At 41.9% G+C, this 26,728-nt stretch overlaps 1 protein-coding gene across 1 annotated transcript in view; it reads left to right on the forward strand.

Annotated features, from left to right (window-relative positions):
* LRIG3 (leucine rich repeats and immunoglobulin like domains 3) overlaps window positions 1–26,728 on the forward strand; it is a 46,420-nt gene that overhangs the window by 2,818 nt on the left and 16,874 nt on the right. Inside the window, exons 2-6 of the mRNA XM_030866442.2 lie at window positions 3,351–3,422; window positions 3,632–3,706; window positions 24,270–24,401; window positions 24,945–25,088; window positions 26,343–26,486. Coding sequence (XP_030722302.1) covers window positions 3,351–3,422; window positions 3,632–3,706; window positions 24,270–24,401; window positions 24,945–25,088; window positions 26,343–26,486 — 567 coding nt within the window. The remainder of the gene's footprint in view (window positions 1–3,350; window positions 3,423–3,631; window positions 3,707–24,269; window positions 24,402–24,944; window positions 25,089–26,342; window positions 26,487–26,728) is intronic.

A 26,728-nucleotide genomic window follows, 5' to 3' on the forward strand; every position in this document is an offset into this window, starting at 1 on the left:
GTGTGCGTGTATTTTTTTCCAGTTTATTCAGTTGTAATTTATGGCCATAGGAATCCCATGTGTGAAAAGTTGAATTGTTTGAGCTGTAAAATCGTCATATTGTAGTTAGTTCTCTTTTCAAAAAGGAACTTTTAATCCTTTAATGAAAGTGGCTCTTAAAACAGTCAGTATTTTCAGCGTTCCTTACAACTGCCTTTAAAAGCAGACTGGAGTTTACATCTAGAGTATGTGCTTACAACGAGTTGGGAGCCCAAAGAGGAGGGCTAGTTAGAATATGTTTACTTAGCCAAAAGAGGGAAAAGTTGCCCAATTATCAAGAAGAGTTTCAAGTATTATTAAAATCTCAATGGAATTTCAGAACTATTTGTTTTCTCACATAGAAAGCTTTGAGTTAGCTGGGCTCAGGCAAAAAAAAGTCTGAAAGGTACTTTCTGCTGGTGTGGCTTCTTTAGTGTCTGCCTGTTATAAATCCTCTGGTTCGTACCAAAATTGGGGCTCGGGTTAGGGGTATTAGTCCTTATGATTTTCACAGCTGTTTTTCTATATTTTCCAGACTAAAACTTGAACATAGCAGGCTGATTTATGAGTCACTTTGGATCAGTGTCTTAAAACAGCTACAGCTTGGCTTTTTGTTTTTCAGCCTTCCAGATTTCTGCTGAATTAGCAGCTCTGCAGGCCCCAGTGGGATTGATTAAGAAGCTGTGCTGGATTTGCATTTTAAAATTTGACTTGGAAGTCAGATTTCCAAATGCTAAAAGGAGGAAAATGAGAGCTGGAACCAAATGTTGTATATTAATTATTTTCCATATATATTTATTCGCTTGCTAATATGCAGGAAAAGAGACTTCTCTCTATTGTGTAGAGTTTGGTTTGCAAGTGTTTGGCCGGCTGAGTTTTGGGTAAATAGTTCACACCTCCCTACCTCGCCACCTTTCCCATTTATTAACCTCATTACAAAAAGTTTTTTAGGAAAGGTTTCTGGGGAAGGTGGTCATTACTGGAAATCTAAAAAAACAAAGCATCTGCCTTCCTTATTGAATGTAATGGGGTTTAAGAAAACATCGACATTGTACAAGTTGAATTTGTTTTTAATGGTCTAGCCATAAAAAGCAATACAAGGAGATTTAGGAAAATATGGCATCCTTTAATCGTTTCTGAAACATAAACTGTATTAAATCTAAATTTAGGTGCATTAAAAGTTTCATGGCTTTAAGTATTTAGCAGTAAAAGTCACTTCAGGGATGATTTTTTTTTTTCTTCCCCATATAATGTGGTTTTAATAGTACACACAGCACTGGAATGGAAGTGTGTCACAATAACTGAAATATTTAAGGTTGCCAGCTCCTGCTTCTGGATCAGAAGTGAGGGGTCCCTAGCATGTGCCCTGTTCTCTGAAGGCACAGTTTCTCATTTTACAGGTCTTTTGTTGGAGATTTCATCCTGTTACTGGTCAGGAAAAAAAAAAAAAGTTAAAGCACGCAATCTTTTTATTTTTTTATTTTTTTCCTCACCGTATTGCCCTGAGAAATAATCCTTAAAATGAAATGAAAAGTGGAATTTTTGTTTTTTCTAATCAAAAAGAAAATCACCTGTGTGAGCTGGGAATGCCAGATGGGTGCCCCCTTTCCACTGAACTCTTGAAACAATAGGGGATGCAGTTGTAGGCTTAGTGCAACGTTCTTTAGTTGAGTGGGTCCAAATGAGCCTTTCTGTTGATTCAGGCTACCTCCCAGGTGAAGACCTCTTTTCCACGGTTGTTTTTTAAAGCCTGTGGGAAATCTGTGACTGTCTGGGGTGCTAAAAGCACACAGGTTTTGTCTGAATCCTAACGTGAGCCGTGGGGCCCATGGTTTCCTTGATGAACTCCAGATGGATGCGAGCTGGGCCGTGAGGGAAAGTGTCTGGTTCCAGCGTGGGGAGCATGCACAGCAGTGGTTGTAATTGCAGGATTTTTATAGTTTAAAGACTGTGCCAGATTTTTTTTCATGTTATAACTCTACCGGAACAAATCTGCTCATGTCTGTTACTGTCTGGTAGGTCTTTAGGCAAACATGTTTCAAATAAAACCTTTTGCAAAATTTTTTTTTTTTCCTTTTAGGTGAAATAGAGAAATCCAGGTTTATTGTCAAAACAAAAATTCAAAGACTGATAGGATCTCTGATTTCTAATTGTTACCCTAATGGATGTGCACAAAGTAACACTGCGCTTCTCTGGATGTGATTTCTCTGCCTTTTTTGTTGTTGCGGGAGGCATACTTAGGTATTGATATATAGCAAATGGTTCCTGCTTTTCTCCAATCAAGTCTGGTTATCTCTAACTTCGGTTATTAAAAACTCTTCACGTTTAAGCACTGAAGGAGTTAATCTAGGAAGGGTGGGTATGCCTCTTTCAGTGGGAGAGCTTTCAGCCATCCTGTGTGGCAGCCTGGTTTTCAGTAGCTGTTCAGCCATTTCATTTTCCTTAGACCAGTTTGAAGGCGCTTAGTGTATTGACCAATATAACCAAGTATTTGCCGGATTTTGTTTCACATTTTCATCCTCAATGCTGAGCTGACGTCCTAGCCTAGAATACTGCATACGTAGGCGTTCGGTTGATGTCCTATGGAAATGGTTACTAAGTTACATTGAGTCTCTGAGTTAGAGGCAGGTTTATTTTAATAATTGAAAAGAAATCTGATCACGGATTTCTGAACAGTCTACTAAACTTTGTTAGGTGGTTGATGTGGTTTAAATTATACATTATATTGAGATACTGAGATTTGGAGAATTCAGGAAAGCAGAGAGTTTGGGTTGTTTCCTACCTGCTCAACACACACACACACACACACACACACACACAGCAGTACTTTAAACAATTTGTTGCCTTAACCCAGGGAAACAAATATGTGTGAAAAGGAATTTCTACTTTGACTGTAATAAGGACTCTGATGCTTAGTTTTGTGATAATAAGGTTTCTTTCGAGGTTTTAGTTTCAGCAACCTGACTAATTAGCCAGTTTTCATAAGCTATGACTTCATCATATCAAGGTGGAAGTGAGGAGTTGGTAGTGGATGGGGAGGGCGAAGCAAAACAACCAGTTCACAAAGGATCTGTTCACCCTGGACCAAAACCCATCTCCTAAAACATTTGTGGGCTTGGAGCATTTGAATCTGCCAGCCTCCTGAACTAACTTTGTCCTCAGAGTTTGTGTTTTGGAGTTTGCCCTCTCGTTTATGGGCAGGATGGACAATTATTTCTTATGCTGTCGCTAGTGTTGAGAGGAGTTCATAAATCCACTCTGTCTTGCCCATCATTAAGCATTATTAGTGATTTTTGGAAACTACTTATAATTTTATTTTTGTTTTTTCATAGGGACTTAAGTCACAACAGATTGTCTTTCATCAAGGCAAGTTCCACGAGCCACCTTCACAGCCTTCGAGAAGTGTGAGTTCAGCTACTTTCTGCTTGCGGTTGGAATCAAATGTACCACCTATCACAGTATTTTATTGTAAAGAACGTTTGGGTTACAGGGAATTATTTAAAACTTTTAACTTGGGAGGGATCTTTAAATAATGTTATAAAGTTTTCACCTCTGTGGATTACAGATTGCATAATCTGCTTCTCTCTCTCTCTCTCTCTTTTGGCATTTATAGGAAACTGAACAACAATGAATTGGAGACCATTCCAAATCTAGGGCCAGTCTCAGCAAATATTACACTTCTCTCCTTGTAAGTGAACGTTAGGAGGGTTTTGAATGTATGTTTGCGGGGACGGGGCGGGGGGGGCGGGAGGGGGCAGTTCCATATGGGCTAGAGTACAGATCTTACAAGCAAAATAAGCTTCCTTTAAACTGGTTGACTTGTTTCCTAGCCTGTCTCTCTCTCTCTCTCTCTCTCTCTCTCTCTCTCTCTCTCTCTCTCTCGCACGCGCGCGCTCCTAAATTTTAAGTATCATTGTAACAAGAACACTTAACACTATGCTGTTATTGCTGCTGTGGCCTTCAAGACTCAGAGAAGCCACCTTCACCCCATAGGGACATGTATTTAATTATGGTGACTAGGACTTAAATTCTGGTTATCACTCAATGGTCTACATGGGATCTGTGGATACGGTATTACATAATTCCTAGTGGAGAACGATCGGAGTTATTTGGGGAGGAGAAATGGAGTCGATAATGAAGCACTGATGTATCCTCTTTTAAGTGTGGCGCCTGCCGTGGAAATCAAGGTCCAGAAACATCAAATCAAAATATCGACTTGATACAGTTAAAATTCAATAGGTCATTGAAGTTAGAAATATCATTGCATGTTATTTTGCAGTTCTGAGTTTTCAGATAAGAGTAAAATTGTGTTAAATTTTGTGTATTATTAGGGCAGATCACGTGTTTATATTCATGCAGTGGAGATGTTTTGGAATAATGTTAACTTCTGGCCTTTAAAGACAGCATTTAGAATGAGCATGGTTTGATTTCTAAAATTAAATAATCTACCACCTTAATCTTGAGTAATTTAAAAATATATTTAAGCCACTGAAGTTTAAAATGTTTTCCTCCTTCAAACAACTTAAGAAAAAAAGCACCATTGTTAGTTGTATCTGGGAAAGGTGTTAGGAGGGTTGAAATTGTCCAGTAAATTTCAGGAAATCTGTTCAATTAATTACAGTGATCACTACCCAATTGCTTACATCTGGTGGTTTATAGAGGTTTGTTTTTACTGAGGGCCCAGGTCAGCTAAGTCACGGGTACAGCCCCTGTGTCTGCTTTCCTCTGTCTGAATGAGAACTAAGTGACATTTGATACTGATGGGGTTTTTCCAAAGATCAGAAACAGAAAGGAATAAAAGAAAAAGCAGTTGGTATTTGACAAATAAACACTGAATTTAAAAAAGGTTTTTATGCTAGCATTAATACCAGTTTTGGCTTTCCCAATTGCTTAAAATTTTGGAGTCTGAATGGGATACTGCTTTGGGTATCCTTAACATCTTTAGCTATTCTCATTTGACCACTGGGGCCTATTTAAATCCCAGGGAATGCCACTTCCTTGCCCTGCTGTCCTTGTCCTGTGTATTGGCAGATACTGTCAGCATGTTCAGGGGGTCTTGAGGGTCACTGCATGATTCATGGCTGAGAGGGTCTGCAGTAGAGTTTGGGAATCTGGGTGGGATGAGGAAAACAATCTTCTCTTTGGCATGGTATAGAGGTGAAAGCGTAAGAACTTGTAAGGAAATTAGAAAGTTTGATGAGAAGTAAATAGCCTAGTGATTTTTACACTTTAAAGCTGTAGTTTGTAATTAGAAAACTAGAAACCTTCAACATCTGAACTCTTCTCCATATTTTTGTTTGTGTTTCACTTTAGTGAGTGCTGAATAAACTTTACTGAACTCGAATAATCTCACTTTCTTCCCCTTAATTTGTCGTAGTACATCTAACCAGGGATTGCTTTGTTCCTCTTATATAATGATAGATCCTATTTATTGCCTAGATCACATAGACTCTCCAAAGAGTAATTTATGTCACGGGGCTGTTAATTCCATGTGCATAGTAAACATTGTTTTTATATCTGTGAAATATCTTGAAAAATTTACTTCTCTGGCTGTTCTTTTCTGTAAATGTTTTGTTTCTTCTGTAGGCTTCTTTGGATTTCGTAATACATAGTCATTGTTTCTAAAGCACTGTTCATTTCTGTCTTGCGTAGGGTAGACTGTTTTTGTTTATATAGAAGCACTTGAAAATAACCAGAGTCAAAAGTCAGTACTTAAATACATTTCTGAAGTTTCAAAAAAAAAAAAAAAGTTAAACCACATAACATGGCTCAGATTAGAAATTTGCTATAGCACCACAATTAAATCCCATATCTTTCCAAGTAGTTCCCAAGACAATCTGACTTCTGTCAAGATTTCTTTCTTATACCATTGCTGCTCTGTGCGGTGAGGGCCTCTGCCAGCTGGACGGCCTGGATGCAGGGAAGACTGTACCTGGTAAGACCTTCCTCTTCTCTCAGCTGCAGGAGCCAACAACTAATATTGGGTCAGTTGTCACCCATGGCCAGAGATGAATTCACTTAGGGACCAGTTCTGATAATGTCAGGGAAGCCTGGTAGAATGCCAGCATCTTGGAATGAAGGTTGGATTAGCATTCAACTTCCCCATTAACAAAGCTCATCTCTGACCATTGGAATTTGCAGGAGGTAAAAGACCTGAATAGACTTGCTTTCCTTTGAATCCCACACAGCAGTAGCTCAGAAGTCAACTGGCACGCTGTGCGCAAAACATGGTTTGTGTTTTGTGTTTATTTTTCTTAATTTCCTAGCCACACATGGCAGGATGGTATATTTTAAGGGAAGAAGTGGAATAATTTTTGGAATGAGCATATATACTAAAACCGTTGACCTGGCATAAGCGAGTTGATTTTACCAGATGTGATAGTTCTGGCTTCTTGTATGTTGCACGAGCTGCCCAACTTTGGACATTTTTGAAACCTGTAACCTGAGTTAGGGCAGGTTTGAATCCATAAGTTATGTAACATGACTGTTGAACAAGAGGCCTTATTGGTCATAAAATAGAGCTAGTTGGGTCTTGTCTTGACACTGATCGTTTATATGGTATCGTCCAACATGCAGGTGCTTTGCCTGGTATCTTAGACTTGAAAAGGTTTACATGAAGGAATGTCAAAGGGAGACCTAGATTACTGGTGAAGATGTAGATTTCCTGACCCCATCCCTAGAGATTCTGAATTAATGTGTTTGGGTGGGGCCCAAGTAAATCCATTTTAACACATCTACTTGAGATTCTGATCAGATATTACATACATATTTCTGAATTACTGAAGAGGCCAAGTTGTCATAACCAGATAAGCCTTTTTTCATTATTATCTCGAAGGTAGAGCATTTCTCCCAAGTCCATCCTTTTCTTCATAACCTGTCATTTTTTCAGAGATGACAGTGTCATCCTTCTAGAGAGGTTATTACAAATACTGATCACTTTTGCCGGTGGGACCCCAACAGGTATGCGCCACCGCCATTGAAGTGACTTAAAGCAGAGTGAGGTGATTAGTTTTGCTATTGGAAAACGTCATTCTGGCTTTAGTGTGGAGAATGGCCTGGCAGTGGCAGGAGGGGGCTTAGAGGGGCCAGATAATGAGGAAGCCACCACAGTAGACCTGATGCGATGGTGGCCCTGTTGTCCCATAGTGCCGCTTCCGTCGAGTCAGTAGAACAGTGATTAAAAGCAAAGCTCAGGTTGGATGGCTTGCCATTAATAGCTGGCTCTTCTCTTTGGTAGTTTGTGCCCTTGGGCAAGGTACAGTCTGTCTGTGCTTCCTACTCTATAAAACGAGAATAATAAAAGCACACACCGCATCAGGTTGTTGTGAGGATTGGGAGAGAGAATGTAGTGAAACCTGCCTGGCATAAGCTGAGTGGTCAGTGGACATGAGCCACAGGCATGGGGATGCCGGTCATTCATTCAACGAAAATTTATCAAAGAAACAAACAGTGCCAGGTTCCGTTTAGAGTGCTGGGGACACCACAATGAACAAAGCAGACAAAAAACTCCCTCTTACTGTGAAGCTTCTGTCCATGTGAGGGGTGAGAGAAAAATAAGTAAACAAACTTTAAAAGAAAAGGTAACTTCAGTTCTTGATAATGGCTGTGAAGGAAAAGAAAGGAGGGCGAAGGGATGGAGAGCTCGGTCGGCTGCCCTTTAGGATGGTCAGGAAGGCTGCTTTTTGAAGACTTATCAAATCCTGCTATGTGTTCGGTGCTATTCTAAGGCCAAAGTTCAACAGTGAACAAAACAGACAGAAATCCCTGCCTTCGTGGGGCTGATCTTCTCATGTAAGGAAAAAGACGGAGAGTAAAATAAATAAGAGATGGGACTTCTCCGGTGGTCCAGTGGTTAAGAATCCGCCTTCCAATGCAGGGGACGCAGGTTTGATCCCTGGTCGGGGAACTAAGATCCCACATGCCGCGGGGCAGCTAAGTCCATGTGCCTCAACTGTAGGAGCCCGCGTGCCGCAAACTACAGAGCCCACGCACTCTGGAGCCCGTGCGCCACAACTAGAGAGAAGCCTGTGCGCTGTAGTGAAGATCCCGCGTGCCGCAACTGGGCTTCCCTGGTGGCGCAGTGGTTGAGAGTCCACCTGCCGATGCAGGGGACACGGGTTCGTGTCCCAGTTCGGGAAGATCCCACATGCCGCGGAACCGCTGGGCCTGTGAGCCGTGGCCGCTGAGCCTGCGCGTCCGGAGCCTGTGCTCCGCAACGGGAGAGGCCACAACAGTGAGAGGCCCGCATACCGCAAAAAAAAAAAAAAATCCCGCATGCCGCAACTAAAGACCTGACACAGCACCCTCCCCCCCCAAAAAAGAGAGAGATGTGATCAGAAGGAACTAAGTGCTAGGGAGAGAGGAGTTATAGGAGTATGTGTGGTGGAAGAGGGGGAGCAGTTTACAGTTTTAAATGGGGCTGAGGGGAGGGGCCCACTGGGAATGTGACACTTGAGTTAAGGTCTGCAGGTGAGGGAGGGAGTCATGAGGAGCATCCTGGGGGTGGGGGTCATCTCCGTAAGCCTCCCCTGCCCTGTCCAGGCCCATCTTGCCTTGTATATCCAGCTGCTACATGGCCATGAGATGACCCTGTTCATATTTTTCTCCCCTGACTATGAGACCTCTGGGGCTGACTCTTGTTTTCCCTAGTACTTAATGCAGGTTATATGGCATACAATCGGGGCTTAATTCGTATATGCATTGAATTAAGGAATACTTATGGAACAACCACATGCATTTAACATGATTCAGACAGATCTCCTCCTAGAGACTTAGTCTATAGAAGAGGCTAAAAATGTACAGTGGAGAAAATGCCTACCTGTGTCTTAACCTGTGTTCAGCTGTGCATGCTTGGCAAGAAACAAAATAAAAAACTATAGCAACAGCAATGCTAAAAATTAAAAGAAAGAAAGGAAGAACACAAGAGAAGTAATTTAAGTAGCAGAAGGATTTAGCTCACCATTCTGCCCAGCGAGCGCATGCCCTGGAGTGTGTGTGAAGTGAAAGTATGCAGGAAATAAAAGCCCCCTTTCCCATTTGCCTTTTGAAGTTTGTATATCTCAGACGACTGAGGATGACTGGTCTTCAGAGATAGATATATTTCCTAGCCCCTGTGCCCAATGTGCATGGGAACTACTTCATCAGGTCCTGAACTAAAAATTCAAAATACAAAACAACGACAACAACAAAACAGGAAATTGATCTGTCCTAACACCAAAGGAAAAACTGGCCCTACAGGAATCATTGAGAGAGAGAGAGAGAGAGAGAGAACACATGTGTGCATAAAAAACCTTTGCTGGTGTTTTTAAGGGTTTTTCAGGGGTGTATCAATGATAGATGATCTTCCCCCCTCCACGGGCTTTAGAACCTGAGTCTGCCTGAGACGTGGCCCCATCACATCATGTGTCCTCCTGCAGGGGAGACGCTTTGGGGATGAGAGTCCTGCCTTCCATCAGAGGTCTGATCTGATTTATATGCTATGGAGAACAATCCTGGGTAGTAGGGAGTCTTAGCAATTCCTGTAGCATGAACAGTAGTCATTGTAGAATTTGGAGAAGGGTGGTGACCTTTCTTTCTTCAGTTTTGAAACTCCTACAAGCGCAGTACCTGTGGTTCTCTCATGGCATGTGTCATACCTCTCACTCCAGGGTTGGACTCGTGTCTTACTGAGCTCTCTGTCGCCTCAGGAGCCCAGTCCAGTCTCTGGCACATAAGAGGTTCTCATTAAATATCTGAGCAGATGAGAGATCTCGGGCCCTTGTGCGGAAGTAGAGAGACCTGAGCTGGAAATGGGGCCCCCCAGGTTTTTGTCTTGTTTCACTCTAATGACCTGTCTGACCTCAGGCAGAGCTAATGAACTCTGCTTTGTTTATCTGTAGGAACAGTGTAAGATGTCTGCCCGTCTATCTCATATGGTTCCGGTGAAGGATCAAATGGCATATTGTACATGAAAGGGCTCCGGATGGCGTGAGCGACCACAGCTGCTGCTGATACAGTTGCAGTGGGCTGGGGGAAGACACAGAGACTGGGGCGGGGGGGGGGGGGGGCGCACAGTGGATTCTCGAACAGGAGGGTCACCGGAGGAGGGCAGGATTTAGAAAGATTATCCTGGTAGCAATAGATGAGGGAGGGAGGAAGAACTTGGCATTTGGGGTGAGTTATCAGGAAAACTTTTGCTCTCTTCAAATAGTTCCAAAAAAATCAGTGAGCACTCAATTATAATTACTAAATGAACACCGTTTCTAACCTGAGGGTTTATATAACTATAAGGTGGATTTGGAGCTGTTTAAAGTGCCCCCAGAACACCACCTACTATGTGCTGAGTGCTGGAGAACAAAGAAAAATAGCACCCGGCCTCTGCCTCCCAGGGGCTTTGAATGAATATAATGGGCAGACAGACAATAAAGAAAAAAGAGATACTCCAAGGAGGAGATGCCCTGGTTAATAGAGAGAAGCAGAGGAGGGCTGTCCTTTCAATGTATGTAGAGTGAGAGGGTTAGTGAGGTCTAGACTGGGAAGGAGACTTGGTTACACTGACAGGGATCAAGCTTCGGTGTTTTACAGGTTTTGGGGGAGTAATTGACTTTTTTTTTAAGCAGAGAAATGAAATAACTACATTTCAATTAAGCACCAAATCTGCTTCTCTCCTTTTTCTCAAGTAGTCATTAAACAGTGCTCATATTCAAAGTCAAGTGTCATAGACCCCTCAGTAATGTGACTTTGATAATTAACAGTTATGCCTTGCCGAATACCTGTTATCCATCCACCTTTAGAACTGTTCTCTGCTCTGAGCCTTGCTGTATGTTAGGGCCACACCTCCTTTTCCCACAAAAGGAAATTGACCATTGCGTGGGAGTCACGTGAGTGTGGGCTTCTGTATGCTGAAAGGAGTAGAGTTGGACTAATGACTAGAAGTCAGGTCTGCAGTGTTCTGTTAACTGTGCACTGAACCCGGCACCATGTCAAGTGGGAATTCCATCCAGAAGCATGCATTCTCATTACAGTCCCCAAATCAGACTAATGAAAAATCAGTTTGGGAGACTGAAGAGGCTATTGTCTGGTTGCTTGGCACAGAATTTATTTAAATGATTCACCAAATTCTGCTTATAACTTTGAAAATACATTGTTATTTTAATAGCTCACAGCTCAGAAATAAAGCTGCATGTGGGAAAGGCAAGCATTTTTATATGTTCTCAAGTGATGGTATAGCTAAGTAATTTTATAACCGGGAGGTAAAGCTCAAAGGTAAAAACAAAGGTTTTTTTTTAAACCAAAGCCTATATAAATCAGCATTTGAAAAGCAGTCACCCGTGTATCATGTCAATTAAGGAAATTAGGGAGACACTTCACTCAAAATGAGAACTTCAGTTTCTGGGGAATCAGGGTTCTGATGAAGTGGACACAAGCTGTGTCCCATCTTTACCCACATGTGGGTGTAGACGAGCCCAAGGAATTTGACCACCTTAACTGAAAAATGCAGCCCCAACTGTGTGCTCTACAGATGAGAATAAATGGACTAGTGTCTTCATATGTGAAGGACATTGCATTCGAGGGCCACCACCTTCACCAGTACAAGCAAGCCAGACATTACTGTGTTTAATAGCAGTAAGCTCATGAAGCCCATGTCTTACAGAACAAACACATAAACACCTTAATATGATAAGTTGTAATCTTTTATTGGATTTTAAAATGTGTGTATGTGATTTGCACATAAGAGAGCTCACTGTACACAGAGCCGTATGTGTAATACTCTCTAAGTTTACCTTCACATTTAATCATAAACTGGTCCCCAAAATACACATTTGCTAGGTTTTTGTATTCTCAAGTTACAGTGGCTGTATTTGAAACATAAATTTGTGATCGTGTCATGGCTCTTTAAACCCTTCAAGAATTTCCCATTGCTCTTAAATCAGGAGCAAAAATCCTTCTCAGGATAGACAATTCTCTGCGTGACCTGAGTCCTCTTTTCCTGTCAGCCTTCTCTAGAATCATTCCTCATTTCTAGGAATGTGCCAGCTTGTTCCTGCCTCAAGTCCCTTTGCCTAGAAATACTCACCCTCCCCCAGCTTTTGCTAAGTTAGACTTACACATTTTCATATCTCATTTATTTACAGTGTCTATGTTGTTATCATAAATGCAATCCCATTTTCAGTTGTATATTTGTGATTCTTTAATGTCCACTCCCACCACCAGAATGAAACGTTATAAAAGCTGAGATCATGTCTGTTTTTGTCCCCGTTGTAACTCTGTCATGTAACTCAGCGCCTGGCATATGGTGGCCACTCAGTCCATGTTTGCTAAATGAATGACTGAGTCAGTTTCCCAGTCCAAATTAATACATAGTTAATTGCAGAGGAGACTAGTCAGTTAACCTTTTTGTTCCTGCCTCTCTGTACACACTTAAAATTATTTTCATTAATAAAACTTTGTTCCAAGGTGGCAACATTCTTAGATTTGACTTGGTGACCCAGTTGGGCACCTTTCTTCAATGATGGCTCTTGGAGCCCATAAAATTGACCCACAGTCCCTCGAACTTGACCTTCCAGTATAACTTGCCACAAGAACTCCTGTTTTACCAGTGTTTATCCTGAACCTACAGCATTTTCTCATCCTTTCCCTCAACTTCATGTTAGCCTTTTGTTGGCTGCTTTGAAGTATCAAATACAGCTCCTGCTCCTCTCTCTGCTTGTGAGGCTTGTGCTTCCAAGACCAGACAAAACAATAACGTTACAGCAGTTGCTTTTCATGACTGGGAGGCAAGATTCAACATGTGTCTCTGTCCTGGCCTAGTTACTTTTCCTCCTTCTCTCCCTTCTTTTACTGTCTGTGCTGTCCTCCGTAGCCTAGAGGTATGGGATCTAGTTGTTGGTTAGAGAGACCAGAACAATGAAACAGGGCTCTAACCAGCACCTCCCCTTCTCTGTCTGGCTGCAAGTTGCTTAAGTACTAAATTCAAAACATGAAAGAAAAGACAGTTATAAATATTAGCACGTCCTTTCTAGCACTTAAAGTCACCGGCCTGGCTGTCTCCCTTCCTCTCCAGAAAGCTTTAGCTGGTAGATAGAGCAGTCTCTAGATTGAGGCTGAAGGCAGCATGAAATATTAAGGTAATATTCACTGCAAGTACCGTTCAGCACAGGATAAACATGGTATACATTCTGGGACTGTCAGTTTTACAATGCACAAACCATTTTAAATTTTTTATAACAAAACAAACATACGGAGTTAGAATCAAAACGAGCATAATTTTTTTTTGAAGAAAATAAGATGCTTTTGTACTTCATCACCAATGGCCATGTCATCCTGCATAAGGTATTGGCCTGGGAACAGAGGGCAGTACTCTTTAAAGATGAATGCATGTTTACAGAGTCAGGACACTCATCAGTTCATCGTATAAATCCCTCTTTCCTCTTATTCTCCTCCTCCTGTCAGTCTTGCTTTCACTTCCTCACCTCTGTCCTCATACAAGTATCAAGAAAAGGGTGAAGGGAATTAGAAATGGTTTACTATATTATATAACTGGTCAGAACCCATGTCATGTTAGTTTTGAGTGTCTGCATGCAATCCTTGTAACTTTGAGTTGGACGAGACATTTCTCACTGAAGAGAGCTCTCTGGAAGAGAGGTTATGCAACCTCCCCTTGAGCCCTTCCAGGGACAAAAGCTCACTCCTGGGTGAGGAGCTGTTCCATTTGGAATAGTTCTAATTGCTGGGACTCTTTATTTGTTAAGCTGGGCTCTGCCTTTCTGTAGTTTCTGCCTATTGTCCTAGGTCTGTGGACCGGGGAGAACAACTTCAGTCTATTTTCCGCATCGTAACATAAAACTGACAAGTCTTAACCTGTAAGGTCTTCTTAAAGCTTTCTCTTCTCCTGGCTCAAGTTCCAGTTCCCATTTTCTATACGATGTGGGGTCTAGACCGGTGCGGTCCAGTAGAGCTTTCTGCGATAATGGAAAGGTGTGCAGTCCACTGAGGTAGCCGCTGGACACATGGGGATTGAACACGTGAAATGTGGCTGGTGTGATGGAGGAATTAAATTTTAAATTTCATTTAAATTTAAAGAGCCACATGTGGCCGGTGGCTATTATGCTGGGCAGTGCAGGTCTAGACTCTGAAAGTCCTCCTGTCACACTCGTCCTTTAGCATGACACTAACCTCCAGTGCCCAGAGCAAGATATTGAGATGGGGTCTAATGCAGAACATGGTGGACTGTGTCTCTTGACCAGAATATGGGATGTTAATGAAGCATAACATTATGTTAGCTTTTTAAGGACCGTGTTGTGTTATTGGCACATAACCAAGTTGCGGTCAGCCGAGGTCCCCAAGTCTATTGTCATTCTCGCACGAATTGCTTCCAAATAGGCCTTTTTCAATGATTGATTAAAAATTCAAAACACTGCCTTTCCCCAGCTTAATTTCTCTAGTTGCTTCTAGACCATCATTTCAGTATATTGAGAGGTTTGGGATCATATCTAATGGATGAGTTGCACTTGATTATTCACATCTCTGTTCATATTCATACAAATGTTGACAGCACAAGGCCACAGGCAGCCTCAGTAGCAGACCACTTAGCATCTTCCCTAAAGGTCCATGCCAGTCTCTGAATAAAGACTAGGGATGCAAACTCACTTGTCTGTGTGATCATCACCACCGCATATTCTGTGTCTTATTCACAAGGACAAGTTAAGTACTTGGTGAGATCAAGACATTCTGTGTTTGTGATGTTCCTAGCCCATTGGTCTGTGGACCATATCAGAAAAATAACGTGACGTTAATTTAGCCTGATGTGTTCATACAGGATTAATCCCCTGTATGAGAACTGTTTATTAATTTGAGGTTCAGAATAATGATGCCATGTTTTCTGGTTCATAGTGTCATCTTAAGGTAAAATTTACATAGGCTAATTTTTTGTTAGACTAAGTTGAATGATGTTTCAATTTAAAAAATTACAATAACTTGTGAGGGAAGGTTTTTAGAGAAAAACTGGTCTTATTCACTGATCAGATTCCCATTAAAGACGTCCTATAAGGCGTGGTGGACTGAGCACATTTGTTTCACTCTGCTCCATCCTGGAACCTCCTTAAAATGAAAATAAAGAACTAAAGTGCACACAGACAGGAGCAAAGAGCAAACAGGAGAGGAGACAGTTCAAATGAAAGATTTCATTAAAATCTTTCAGTCCTGCACACAAGTTGTAAATGATTTAGCGAGAGTGGAGTGAATCCCAAAAGAAGCAAACACTTTTTTGCTGCAGAAGCTCAGGATGCTTCAGGAATTCAAAGTCGGTAAAGATAGGGATGCAGAGTAGGACTGAAAATGGGGCATTGGTGAAAACTCTTTTATAAGAAGCAGACCTCCAGGTTCCCCCTCCAAAACTTAAGGCCCAGTGACCAACCCTCCCTCGATGGAGGCAGAAAACTAGAAGTTTACTCTCTAGAGAGTTGAAACGAAGTCTCTGGAATTTGGGGCACAGGCCCAGCTGGGCAAGGGGTGGGGATTGAGGGCAGCATCTTCTGCAGTCAGGGAAATTAAGTCTGATCTGAATATGAGGATGACAGTCCTCCCCTCAGCTTATGTTCCTGTTCACCTTCCCAGACACGAGCAGTCAAGCTTATCCCCACCAGCCTGGAGGTTGGAGGATCTGAGCGATTAGACAGATGCATGTGGATCCATCATGAAACAGACCACCTGTGGTGAGACTCACCAGTCAGCAAGTCCTTACCTCACAGCCCTCAGCCAGCTTTCCGGGGCCGCTTTTTACTAAATATGGGTGGATAGCCAGTGATCACTGTCTCTTGAAAGGGTTTGTAAGAATAAAGTCAGAGTCCGAAATACATAGGAAGAGGGAACCAGAGACAATGGAAGGAGAAGGGAACTTCAAAACAATATCTCCAGAGAGAAGAGAGATGTTATATCCACAAAATAAGAAAAGAGTAGTAAATAATAATAATAAAAGGAATATTTCAGAAAATAAGAAAGGGACCCTTAAAAGTTAAAAATATAATAACAGGGACTTCCCTGGTGGCGCAGTGGTTAAGAATCCGCCTGATGGTGCAAGGGACAGGGGTTCGAGCCCTGGTCCGGGAAGATCCCACGTGCCGCCGAGAAACTAAGCCCGTGCACCACGACTACTGAGCCCGCACGCCTAGAGCCCGTGCTTCACAACAAGAGAAGCGACTGCAATGAGAAGCCTGCGCACCACAATGAAGAGTAGCGCAGCCCCCGCTCGCTGCAACTAGAGAATAGCCCGCGCGCAGCAACGAAGACCCAACACAGCCAAAACAACCATAACAAAATATATATATATATATATATATATATATATATATATATATAACAGACACTTTAAAAAGGTAATAGAAGTGTTGGAAGACAGTTGAAAAGCTCTCAGAAAGAAGAACCAAAAGATAAAAAGATGGAAAACTGGAGAGGAAAAAATAAGAAAATGAGAGGATCAACTTGGAAATCTAATTGGAATTCCATGAAGAGACATCTGTGGAACTAGAAAAGAGGAAATTATCAAAGAGGCAAAAAAATTTCCCAGAGCCATGAAACACACATCTCTAGGTTGAAAGACCTACTGAGTGCCAGCAAATGGAAAAAAAAAAAAACCTACAGTGAGGGACATTACTGTGCTCTTTTAGAACATCAGGGTTAAAGAGAAGCTCTGAGAGGAGGAAAGATCAAATACAAAGCAGGTCACCTGTAAGGATAAACAGTGGTTCTCCCCTCCCCAGTGTGAGCCTCAGCATCAGCAGCATCTGGGAACTTGGTAGAAATGCAGATTCTCAGGTCACACCCAGGCCTACCGAAACGGAAACCCCGAGTGTGGGGCTCAACAATCTGTGCTCCAAGAAGCCCCCCACTCCCAGTTCTGGTGCCTGTTGCAATTTAAGAAACACTGGAGTTGAGAAGCAGAATGGCCTCTGGCTCCTCAAACTTACATCCTTGAGTGTTGTGATAGGGTAAAACAGTCTTCAAAACCCAAAGGAACATGGTTTCTAATCTCAGCTCGGTACACGCCCAACTGTCAATCCCGTAAAGACGTTTCCAAGTATGAAAAAAAAAAAAGTACCTCTACAGATGGTTTCTTAGAAAGCTCATGGAGGATATGCCCCAGGAAAATGAGGTAGTAAACCAAGGAAGACTGGGCAGCCAGGAATTGGGACTCCCCTAGGAAAGAAATCCCCCAAAAGTGAGGCCAGGATCTGTAAGAGGCTGCAGTTTTATATGATGATTATGTGAAGCCTCTGTAGCAAATCTGGTCATTTGCCGGATTGTCATCCAAATGCACAACTCCTTAGAGCTGGAAGAGGACATTTCCTTCCATTTCCTCCCATTGACAGTGAGAAAATCAAGGTTTACAAAGTATGGTAGATCAAGACATACAACTGGGAACAGAATCAAAATCTACTTGCTGGGGAGCTGTGGTATGAACTGCTGCTTCAAAGAGATCCTACTTTTGACAGGTTGATTGATGTATGGAATCCCACTTTCATGTTTACTTTTTCTGGCTGGCAGCTGTGGTGGTCATACCACTTTCTGATGGATGTATGCATCTTGAACCACCGTTGAGGTACATCCTTATGGGCCAATCTAAAGCTTGATCTAGAGTTTCAAGACTAATTAAGACTATTTGGTCACTTCAGCATCTTGAATCCATTCACTTAATCCTGAGTTTTGGGAACCAAATATGAATCAGAGATTTTCTTCAATCACAAGTAAATCACAAACTTATGGGGAGACTCAAACTCACAGCTTAACCATAGCAGTGGTTTGACCTGTGAAAATGGCTGTGGAAGACCCTGCCTCAAAAGAGAGGTAGGGAAAATTTTTTTAATTTTACTAAATAAAAGTAGAGTTAATTTTTACTGTATATACTTCAATTATTTCAGATTAAAATAATGATTGAGTAAGTATCTTGTTTAGGATCCTGTTGTCTTCTAGGACCTGCCCTTAAATTTCTGTTTACATAAAAGGACTAAATAGAATTTATATTTGGGGATCAAAAAAGGTTTTTTATGTGGTATAAATGAGTTTCCAACTTATAGTTCTTCTTTCAAGCTTACATGTATTATAATTGGCACATAACTAGGGCCCTGATTATTGAAGGATCTCTGTATTTTAAAACATTGTGGGCAACTTTATCATGTTCACAATCCAAAAGATAATTATATTTTATGTTGACCTGACTTTTAGCAGAAAGAACGGATTCTTTGCTCCTACGGTGGCTCCTTTGCTGCTCAATATCTCTGCTTCTTCATCAAGAATCTTTCTCCTTGCAAAAGCTTCCTCAGTTGGCTTTATCCTTAGATGCCACAGGACCAGTGGACCAGTCTAAACATGTGTTCTTTTAATGAAACTTCTTAATTATCTTTTTAGAAAAAAAAAAAAGATGAGCAGAGACAGTTTATTTTTATCTGCATGGAAGAGGTTCTTTGCTTGCTAAGTCTCTCTGCTAAAAGAAGCCTAATATTATAGGGTGTTAGTTATTCCAGCCAAGGTAGTTTTCAAGGAAGCTTTTTTTTGGTGGGGAAGGGGGGTTGGGAGGGGAGAGGAGTTATTGTTGGAAATATAAGTGATCTTTAATATGTTTGCAAAATGTCGTGTTTTCTTTAACAGCTTGTAATACCTTTATAAATGGTGTTAGACCAGTTGCTTACAAGTTACATATAGCAATCAGTATTTCCTTGGGGCCAGGCCAACTGTCCCAGGCAGTATGGTTAACGTGCTTGCTCTATGGTTGTGTGCAGTGACCACGGATTCAGCCATTTTTTGGCTGCAGTAACTGAATTGGATTTCAGGGATGTGGTCAGGGTAATGCATTCTAAGAAAGGGGGGCATTGCAACATGTTAAAAAAAATGGTTTCAGATTAAATTTCACTGCACATACCCTCTCTAAAAGGAAAATGCCACACATGCATACCTTCTCTAAATAGCCAAGTTTGCACGTCTTTACACATCAAGCTGCAAAGCCTTCAGCTGCCTTTATGTTGTGCAGTAGGTAGGAGACACCTGAAACTATTGACAGATATTTCTTATGCACCAAGAAGCTACACTTTAATTGGTTTCAGGAATTCCAGTGTGAAAAAACCTGATATTCTGGTTCCTCACAAAGAATATTCCACTCTGGGACTCTCTTCTCTGACTCCAGAAATAAACTCATACCATTTATATCCACCTAGGTGTGCATAAAGTTCTTTTGAGACGCTCATGCTTTCTGGAGATCACCGTGAGTCAAAAAGAACCAATCGTCATCGTACCAAGTGGTCAATAACCTCATAGATTGTATTTTACTGTTATTAATCTAGTCCGGGTTTACATTAATTGCAGGTGTTCCGAGTATCAGAACAAACGCACACATTTCTTATGTATAAGAATAACACATTTGTCCATGTTCCTAGTGATTACAGACATGAGAATGCCAGAACTGGGCTATTCTGGTCAGTCGCATCTCACACCTGAGCAAAAGGGGACCCCCTGCTTTAGGGGGCCTCTCGTACAAGCAGACAGAACACAGGGGTAGTGAGGAGTGTGGATGGGAACTCCAGTAGTGCTGAACTGGGTCCCAGTGTCCAGAGGCTGCAGAGCTGGAAACCTGAGCCTGTATGTCAGGGGAGGGGGAAAGCACGGCCTGTGCCCTGGAAACCAGAGGAAGAACGGTGCTTCGCCCCCAAAACGGGTGTCCAGGCAGACGGTCGCCATTGCCCCTCCATCCCTCCTCTGTCCTCTGTACTTCCTCTTGCCTGTCCCCCACCCAGTCTTTCAACCCACTGCTGCCAGAGAAGTCTTTTCAAAATGCACATCGAATATTGTCACCCCGCCGTTCGAAATCCTCTGTCCTCCTCCCTCTACCTGATCTTGAGACAAAGGCCAAATGCCTAACATGGTTTACAGGGTCCCACTTGACCTACTCTCTTCTCCCAGCACCTCACTCGTCAACTTCCTCTTTCTCCCGTTTCCACTCATTTCCTCAAGGGAAAGAAGCCTTGTCCTGGTCTCACTTGCTTCTGCCTGGAACTCTAGACTCCTCCTTGCCACGGGAAGTTTTGCTGATGCCCACACCCCTCCCATCACTTTTTAGGAGACTGTCCTTTCTTCTTCCACTTATCCCTCTGGTGTCCACTCCCTTTTGCCTGCCTGTTCTCCCCCACTAGAATTTCAGTGCTGTGAGGTCAGGGACCATATCCGTCTTGTTGGTTGTCAGATCTTCAGGACTCTCAGAGCAAATATCATCATGTAAATATCATAAGTTGGGTTTGCTTCTGCTTAAAGGTATTTGGCAAAGGCTGAAAGGTGAAATTAGCAACGAAGTGAAACCATGATTGTTGGGCCTGAGAAGCCGAGGCTGACATACCTGGGCCTCCTGTTATTTCCATGGCCTCTGAGAACCCTGAGGGAACCATCTGCATTCCAGCTGACCAGGCCCCCAAGTCTGTGTTTGTCTATAAGGGACTGGTTATACTTGACCTCAGCAGTGATTTGACCATGGAACGCCTTGTACTATCAACAAACATAGATGACCAAAATATTCGTGGTTGTTAAGATGGATTTGCACAAGGCTGAAACGCCTTCCTATGCTCAGAGTACAGATTTTTGAACAATGGAAAGATGACATTTCCACATTAACTTAAGTAATGGAAAAAGATAGTTTGTTTTGTTTTGTTTTTTGTTGAAGCATTGCACATTTCCTGCCAAAACTATTAATCAACTGCAGTGCTTTAATATGTTCATCAATTTTGGCATTTATCCATATTTGGAGAAAAATTGAAGCTGGAGTTGAATTGAATCTTTGGCTCCTAGAAGTGGTTACTTGTGACCCACTCTATTATGAAGTATGTTTATTTTGAGGGTTTTAGGTGATTAAAAAGATTTTTTAATCTGGTTTTTTAAGGTAGTTGTCTTTTTTTTAAACCCTCTTGTTTGACATAAAGCAAGTTTTTTTTTTCTTTTATTTTAAACTCGTACCTATTAGGTGGTTATTTGCCAGTTAGTCTGAGAGCTAATATGAAACTGGTATTTGGATTTAATTCAGTTCCATTAGAACAGAGTTAAAATTTTGTGATACAGGGACCATTATCCTGGCAGTTGTAAGGGATTTTTGTGCTAGGAAGCAGTGCTGACAAAGACGCACTGTACAGGCTCCGTTTATAACTGAGCACTTTCACACTGCAATTTGGGAGGTGTGCAGCTCAGGAAATGGCTGGCTTTGGCTGGAACATACTTGAACTTCAAGGAAAATTTTATTTGTCACTCAAGTAATTGGCAGTTTTAATACCTTGTTCATAATTACCTTATAAACAAACGAATACACAAACCAAAGATTGTATGGCCTGTTATCTAACTTGTAGCCTTATTTGAGCAACGTGATAGACACCTGTGGGTCTCCCTCTCCCTCCCACCAGAAACCAGTTTGCTCCATTTATTGCGAAAACCTATGGCTGTTTCTTCTTGTTGTTAAATGTAAGCGTAGCTGTACTAGCTAGCCCCAGACAACCTGGGGACCAAAACCAGATGCAGAATTTGATGGGCGGCAGTGGCTGCGGACGGGAGGGAGAGGGAAGGAGATGAGAGGGGGGTGTTTCAGGGTTACTCTGCTGTTTGTGTGGGGGGACTTCCTGGTAATGCAAACATTTGGGTTGTGTTTTTAAGAGAACATTTTTGTCCCCTAAAGTGTGGTTTCCTTTAACCCACACACCCTGACCCTGAGGCCCTGTGGCTTGTCTCTTGGACTGAATCCATCTCCAGGATGTAGAAATTGACTAATTGTCTCACTTGCATTACCCTGTACCTCACAGCTAGATCAAGGGGTTTACACACTGAGGAATCCAGATGTGGGAAATGGTCAGAATCAGGGGTCATGGCTGACTTGACTCTAAACAGAATCTGTAAGACTTCATGGGAATCTGAGGGGCTTGATAGTTGTGACTTGTACATGGGACTGCTAACCGCGCCCCCCCCCCCGCTTTTTTTAACCTTACTATTATCACAGAGTTCAGCTGTTAGGGTATACATCACCCCTGCCTGTTACCTTGTATAGGATTACTTTAAAAATGGGGTTAGATTTTTGGATGACTTGGGTCAAAAAAGACGATTCCCCGACAGTCCTTAGAAGTAACACAGGGAAGATTTTTCACAATATTTTGAGAAGTTTTGTTAGTTCATTGTTATTTAAATAGATTTAAAACGTACAACCTGGTTTCTCCACTTACTGGGGAGAGCAGCACCTGGCATTTGCACACATTCAGGAAGCTGGTCTTCTACTCTGTTGGCTGCCAAACACATGCAAACTCTTGGTGACCCTCTTTTCCTCCTGAGGTGCAAGCACAGACTGGGGGGACCCCAGTTTCCAGGGCATCCTTAGTGTTGGCACGATGAGGGCTCAGTGAGCTGGTGTGGATTCCCACAGCAGTTTGGAACCAGTAGCTCAGCATTTTTGCAAGAGTGGGAGGTGGCGAGACTTTCTGGAGGTGCATCTTCACCTCCAGAAAGTAAGAACTTAATTGCCAAAATTAAGTTGTTTGAATGTTGGAAACTGTGTTCTATGAAACAGCCTTCAGGGATTGCTTTGGGACCAATAGGGACTTACTCTGTGAGGTGGCCTGGGGGGAGTACTTGGACTTGTTAGGTTAAAAGCTCTAGTTTCCTAATTTCAACAGCAGAGAAATGTTATTATGATTAAATGGCATGATATATGAAGAATGCGTAGCATAGGACTTGGCATCCAATGCCGTCAGCGTTATTAGATTCCATATACATTCCAAGACGGGGATAGATCTATAGCCCTGCTTTAAAGGAGCTCACAGTATGGCAGAAAAGACCAGCAGCGTAAAAAGTGCTGTGTCACACACAGCAGAGGATCTTGTGAAAACACGTAAGAGGTGCTCCTAACTCAGGAACCTTCTGTGATGGTGAGAGGCCTGAGAGTTACAATAATGCAGAAGAACTTAATGAACTCAAAACGCTATACAAATGCAGTTATTGGTAAGAAGGATACACATATGAAATCTCTTTCTAAGTTTTCCCCTTAAGTGAGGGTTTACCTAAAAATGGCAGCACGTGACTTATATGACATACAGAGTTCTACTTAGAGCCCTCCGTTGTTTCATTGTTCCTTGAGCTGTAAAGCGAAGGCCCTGGACTCTGCCATCATCCCAGCCCTTCTCCCTTGACATGTCATTTTTCCCCTGCCTAATGTCTAAAAAGTCCAAGCTACCTGGTCTAATATGACAGTTAAGATGGCTTGCGCATCATTTTGGTTCCTGTTTTCTAGCAAGATTGTTGTTGAATGCTGAATCTCCCCCTTGGAAACTGTTGTATTGATGACCTTCTAAAAGCTTTGCCTTGGCCTCTTTTTGTTTTATTTTGTTTATCTTTTCTCCTTTGTGGTCTAGTCCTCACCAGTAGAGCTTTCCACGATAGTCCAGATGTTCTGTATGTGTACTGGCCCATTTGACAGATACCAGGCACCTATTCAGGATCTGACATGTGGCTACTATGACTAAGGAACTGAACTTTAACGTTTAATTTTAATTTAAATGTAGAGCCACATGTGACTACAATGTTGGACATCATGGTCTGGTGTTTAAGATAGTTAATGTGAAACTTTTAAAAAATCTAATTGCTCCCAGAGGTTATTTAGACTGGTGTGCTCTTATTTTTATAATAGTCAAAGCCTTGGAGCCTATCCACTGGTTTTGAAGACGATGGCAATGCATTGAAACTTGCTATTTCCAAAGAAAAAGAGATTTCTCTAGGATGGCTTTTAAAAAGCCCAATCTGATGAGTATCTTAAGTTCATTGGCACCCGTAGTGTGTGTGCTTTCCAAGGGAAAAATTAGAAATGAATTAGGACTCAAGAAGAAAGAATAGGGAACTAACACACCAGTGCCTGGAATATGCCAACCTGGTGCTAGTCATTTCATATCCCATTTCATGAAATGATGAGGAAGAAAGACTGTTAACAAAATAAGAGAAAGAAAAATCAGTTTAAGTGCATCGCATTTAGATAACCACAGCTGTTAAACGCACCCAGATTTATATCGGAAAGCTTTTCATAATTCTAAAATTATGATTTACTATCTAATGCAACATTAAAGTGACTGAAGAGCTGCTGTTTAACTTTTTAACGTGCTGTGTAGAACAATCAGTTTTCCAAATTTCTGAAGAACGAGTTAGAAATAGAACATATTTTTCACCTTTCAGATTGTTGTACCATTAACCCTGTTATCTGTGCTATTCTTTAAATCCAGAGCTGGAAACAAGATTGTGGAAATATTACCTGGACATCTGAGACGGTTTCAGTCCCTCGAAACTTTGGACCTGAGTGGCAATAATATTTCAGAGCTTAAAACTGCACTTCCACCCCTACAACTCAAATATCTGTAAGTCAAGTTGTTTTTAACAGTTTTCACCCGTGATGAAAATATTGTGCTATATTAAAAAAGGAAACAACTTTAAGATAGGAACCAGAACGCTGACCATTTCTTACTGCTGATGGATCAAAAATGTCACTTTCTTACTGACTGGTAATTTTCTGTAAGCCCGGATAACCACAGTCTTCATTTTATTCTTACACGACTGGATTACAAAAATGGAGACATCCTTTGACTGTTATAGAAAAACCAAGTGATTCTGTAAAAAAATAATCAAAATTAAACCCCCCGTGTATTTCATTAATAAATGAATTTCACAAAAATTGGGTAATGTTTGTTATCTTCAAATATTTTAGTCACTTTTTCCCCCAGAGATATGTGTGAATCATAGTCGATATTGGCCTGCAAGGGCGTAAAGAGTTAATTATTTTAAGTGTCCATTGTTACAAGTGATGGGTAGGTTCTCTGGAGAGTCTTTCATATACAGAGAATACATGCACTTTAACTTCCCAAAGAACCAGAAAGAGAAGCTCATCTTCAGACTTTCAACAGGTATATCAACAGCAACCGAGTGACATCCATGGAACCTGGGTATTTTGACAGTCTGGCCAACACACTCCTGGTGCTGAAGCTGAACAGGAACCGAATCTCAGCTCTCCCACCCAAGATGTTTAGACTGCCTCAACTGCAACACCTGTAAGTAAAATGTCCTCTTAGATTCCGTTTCCTCACCTCCTCTAAACCCTTGGCACCTCCCCCCTAAAATCCACAATGTGGCAGAAGGAGTTTAGAAGCAAGGATGTAGCCACCTTTCCTCTGAGAGCTGGAGTTGTAGAACCACTGAATCAGAAAGAGCCTTAAAAGTCACCCGGGGGCTTCCCTGGTGGCGCAGTGGTTGAGAGTCTGCCTGCCGATGCAGGGGACGCGGGTTCGTGCCCCAGTCCGGGAAGATCCCACATGCCGCGGAGCGGCTGGGCCCGTGAGCCATGGCCACTGGGCCTGCGCGTCCGGAGCCTGTGCTCCGCAATGGGAGAGACCACAACAGTGAGAGGCCCACGTACCGAAAAGAAAAAAAAAAAAAAGTCACCCGGTACAGGCTTCTGCCTGACAAGGCAAGTTGGATTGTTCCTGAAAGAGTGAGCAGTGTTATCATTGAACAACCTCCATACAAAGCCATCATGATGGCACTGAAGACATCATGGTGACTCTCCACAGCTGTGGATCGTGAGAACCGTACCAATGACTGCAGGGCCCCTCATAGCTTAAGGAGCTGTAAAGCGCTGTCTCCTTAATAACGGTGGAATAATCTGTGAACAGGCTCCTGCAGTATAGTGGTTTTCAGCCTTGGCTGCACATTACAGATACTTGGGGAGCTTTTCAAAATCCCAGTGCCCCTGCCACACCCTAGACCAATTACATTAGAACCTCTGGGGTAAGATCCAGGCTTCAGTAATTTTTTAAAACTCCCCAGGTGATTCCAGGGTGCAACCAAGGTTGAGAATGACTGCCTGAAAGAGGAAGCATTCAACACAGTACAAATTGTGACACAGAGGAGTCAACTTTTGTAAGCAGTTGAACAGGATAAACTTGACGGCCCTGCTCCTGAATAGACCTTGTGTTCTAATGTAATATTCAGTACTCCCATTCTGGATACTTTAAAGACCAATATTAATGTGTTTACTTCCATCCTGAATGGACAACAGCTTAGAAATTGAAGTGCAATCTGGTGTCAGAATTTGATGATCGCAAAAATACATCACATGTTTCGGAAGGAAATTTACTCACTGCTAGTAAATCAAAATTCTTCTCAATAAAAATGCTTAGAAATTTAAAGCATTCTATGTAATTTAACACAGGCTGGTTTAACTATATTGCAGTAATGTCACATTTTATTACTGCTTCCAGAGTTTGTCATATAAGCTAACTGTCTAACTGTAACATCCAATGTAGTGAACTGAACCGAAACAAGATCAAAAACGTCGATGGGCTCACGTTCCAAGGGCTTGGTGCTCTGAAGTCTCTGAAAATGCAAAGAAATGGAGTGACAAAACTTATGGATGGGGCTTTCTGGGGGCTGAGCAACATGGAAATCTTGTAAGTGCGGGTGATCAATTCCTACTCAGGCGGTATGATCTTGGAATGCTCAGTGAGCATTCAGCAGCTCTTATTTGAAATCCTAAGTTAAAATCTCATCGTTTACAATCTTATAATTTAATATTAAGTTTTGTTTCACGTAATGTGACTGAGAATTTAATAAGCATAGTCTTTTCTGCTGATGTCTTTGTGTAACAAAAGCTACACATCTCATAACAATAGGAATATGTAATAGGTTGTAA

Source organism: Globicephala melas, chromosome 10 (assembly GCF_963455315.2).
Source record: "Globicephala melas chromosome 10, mGloMel1.2, whole genome shotgun sequence".
Lineage (NCBI taxonomy): Eukaryota > Metazoa > Chordata > Mammalia > Artiodactyla > Delphinidae > Globicephala > Globicephala melas.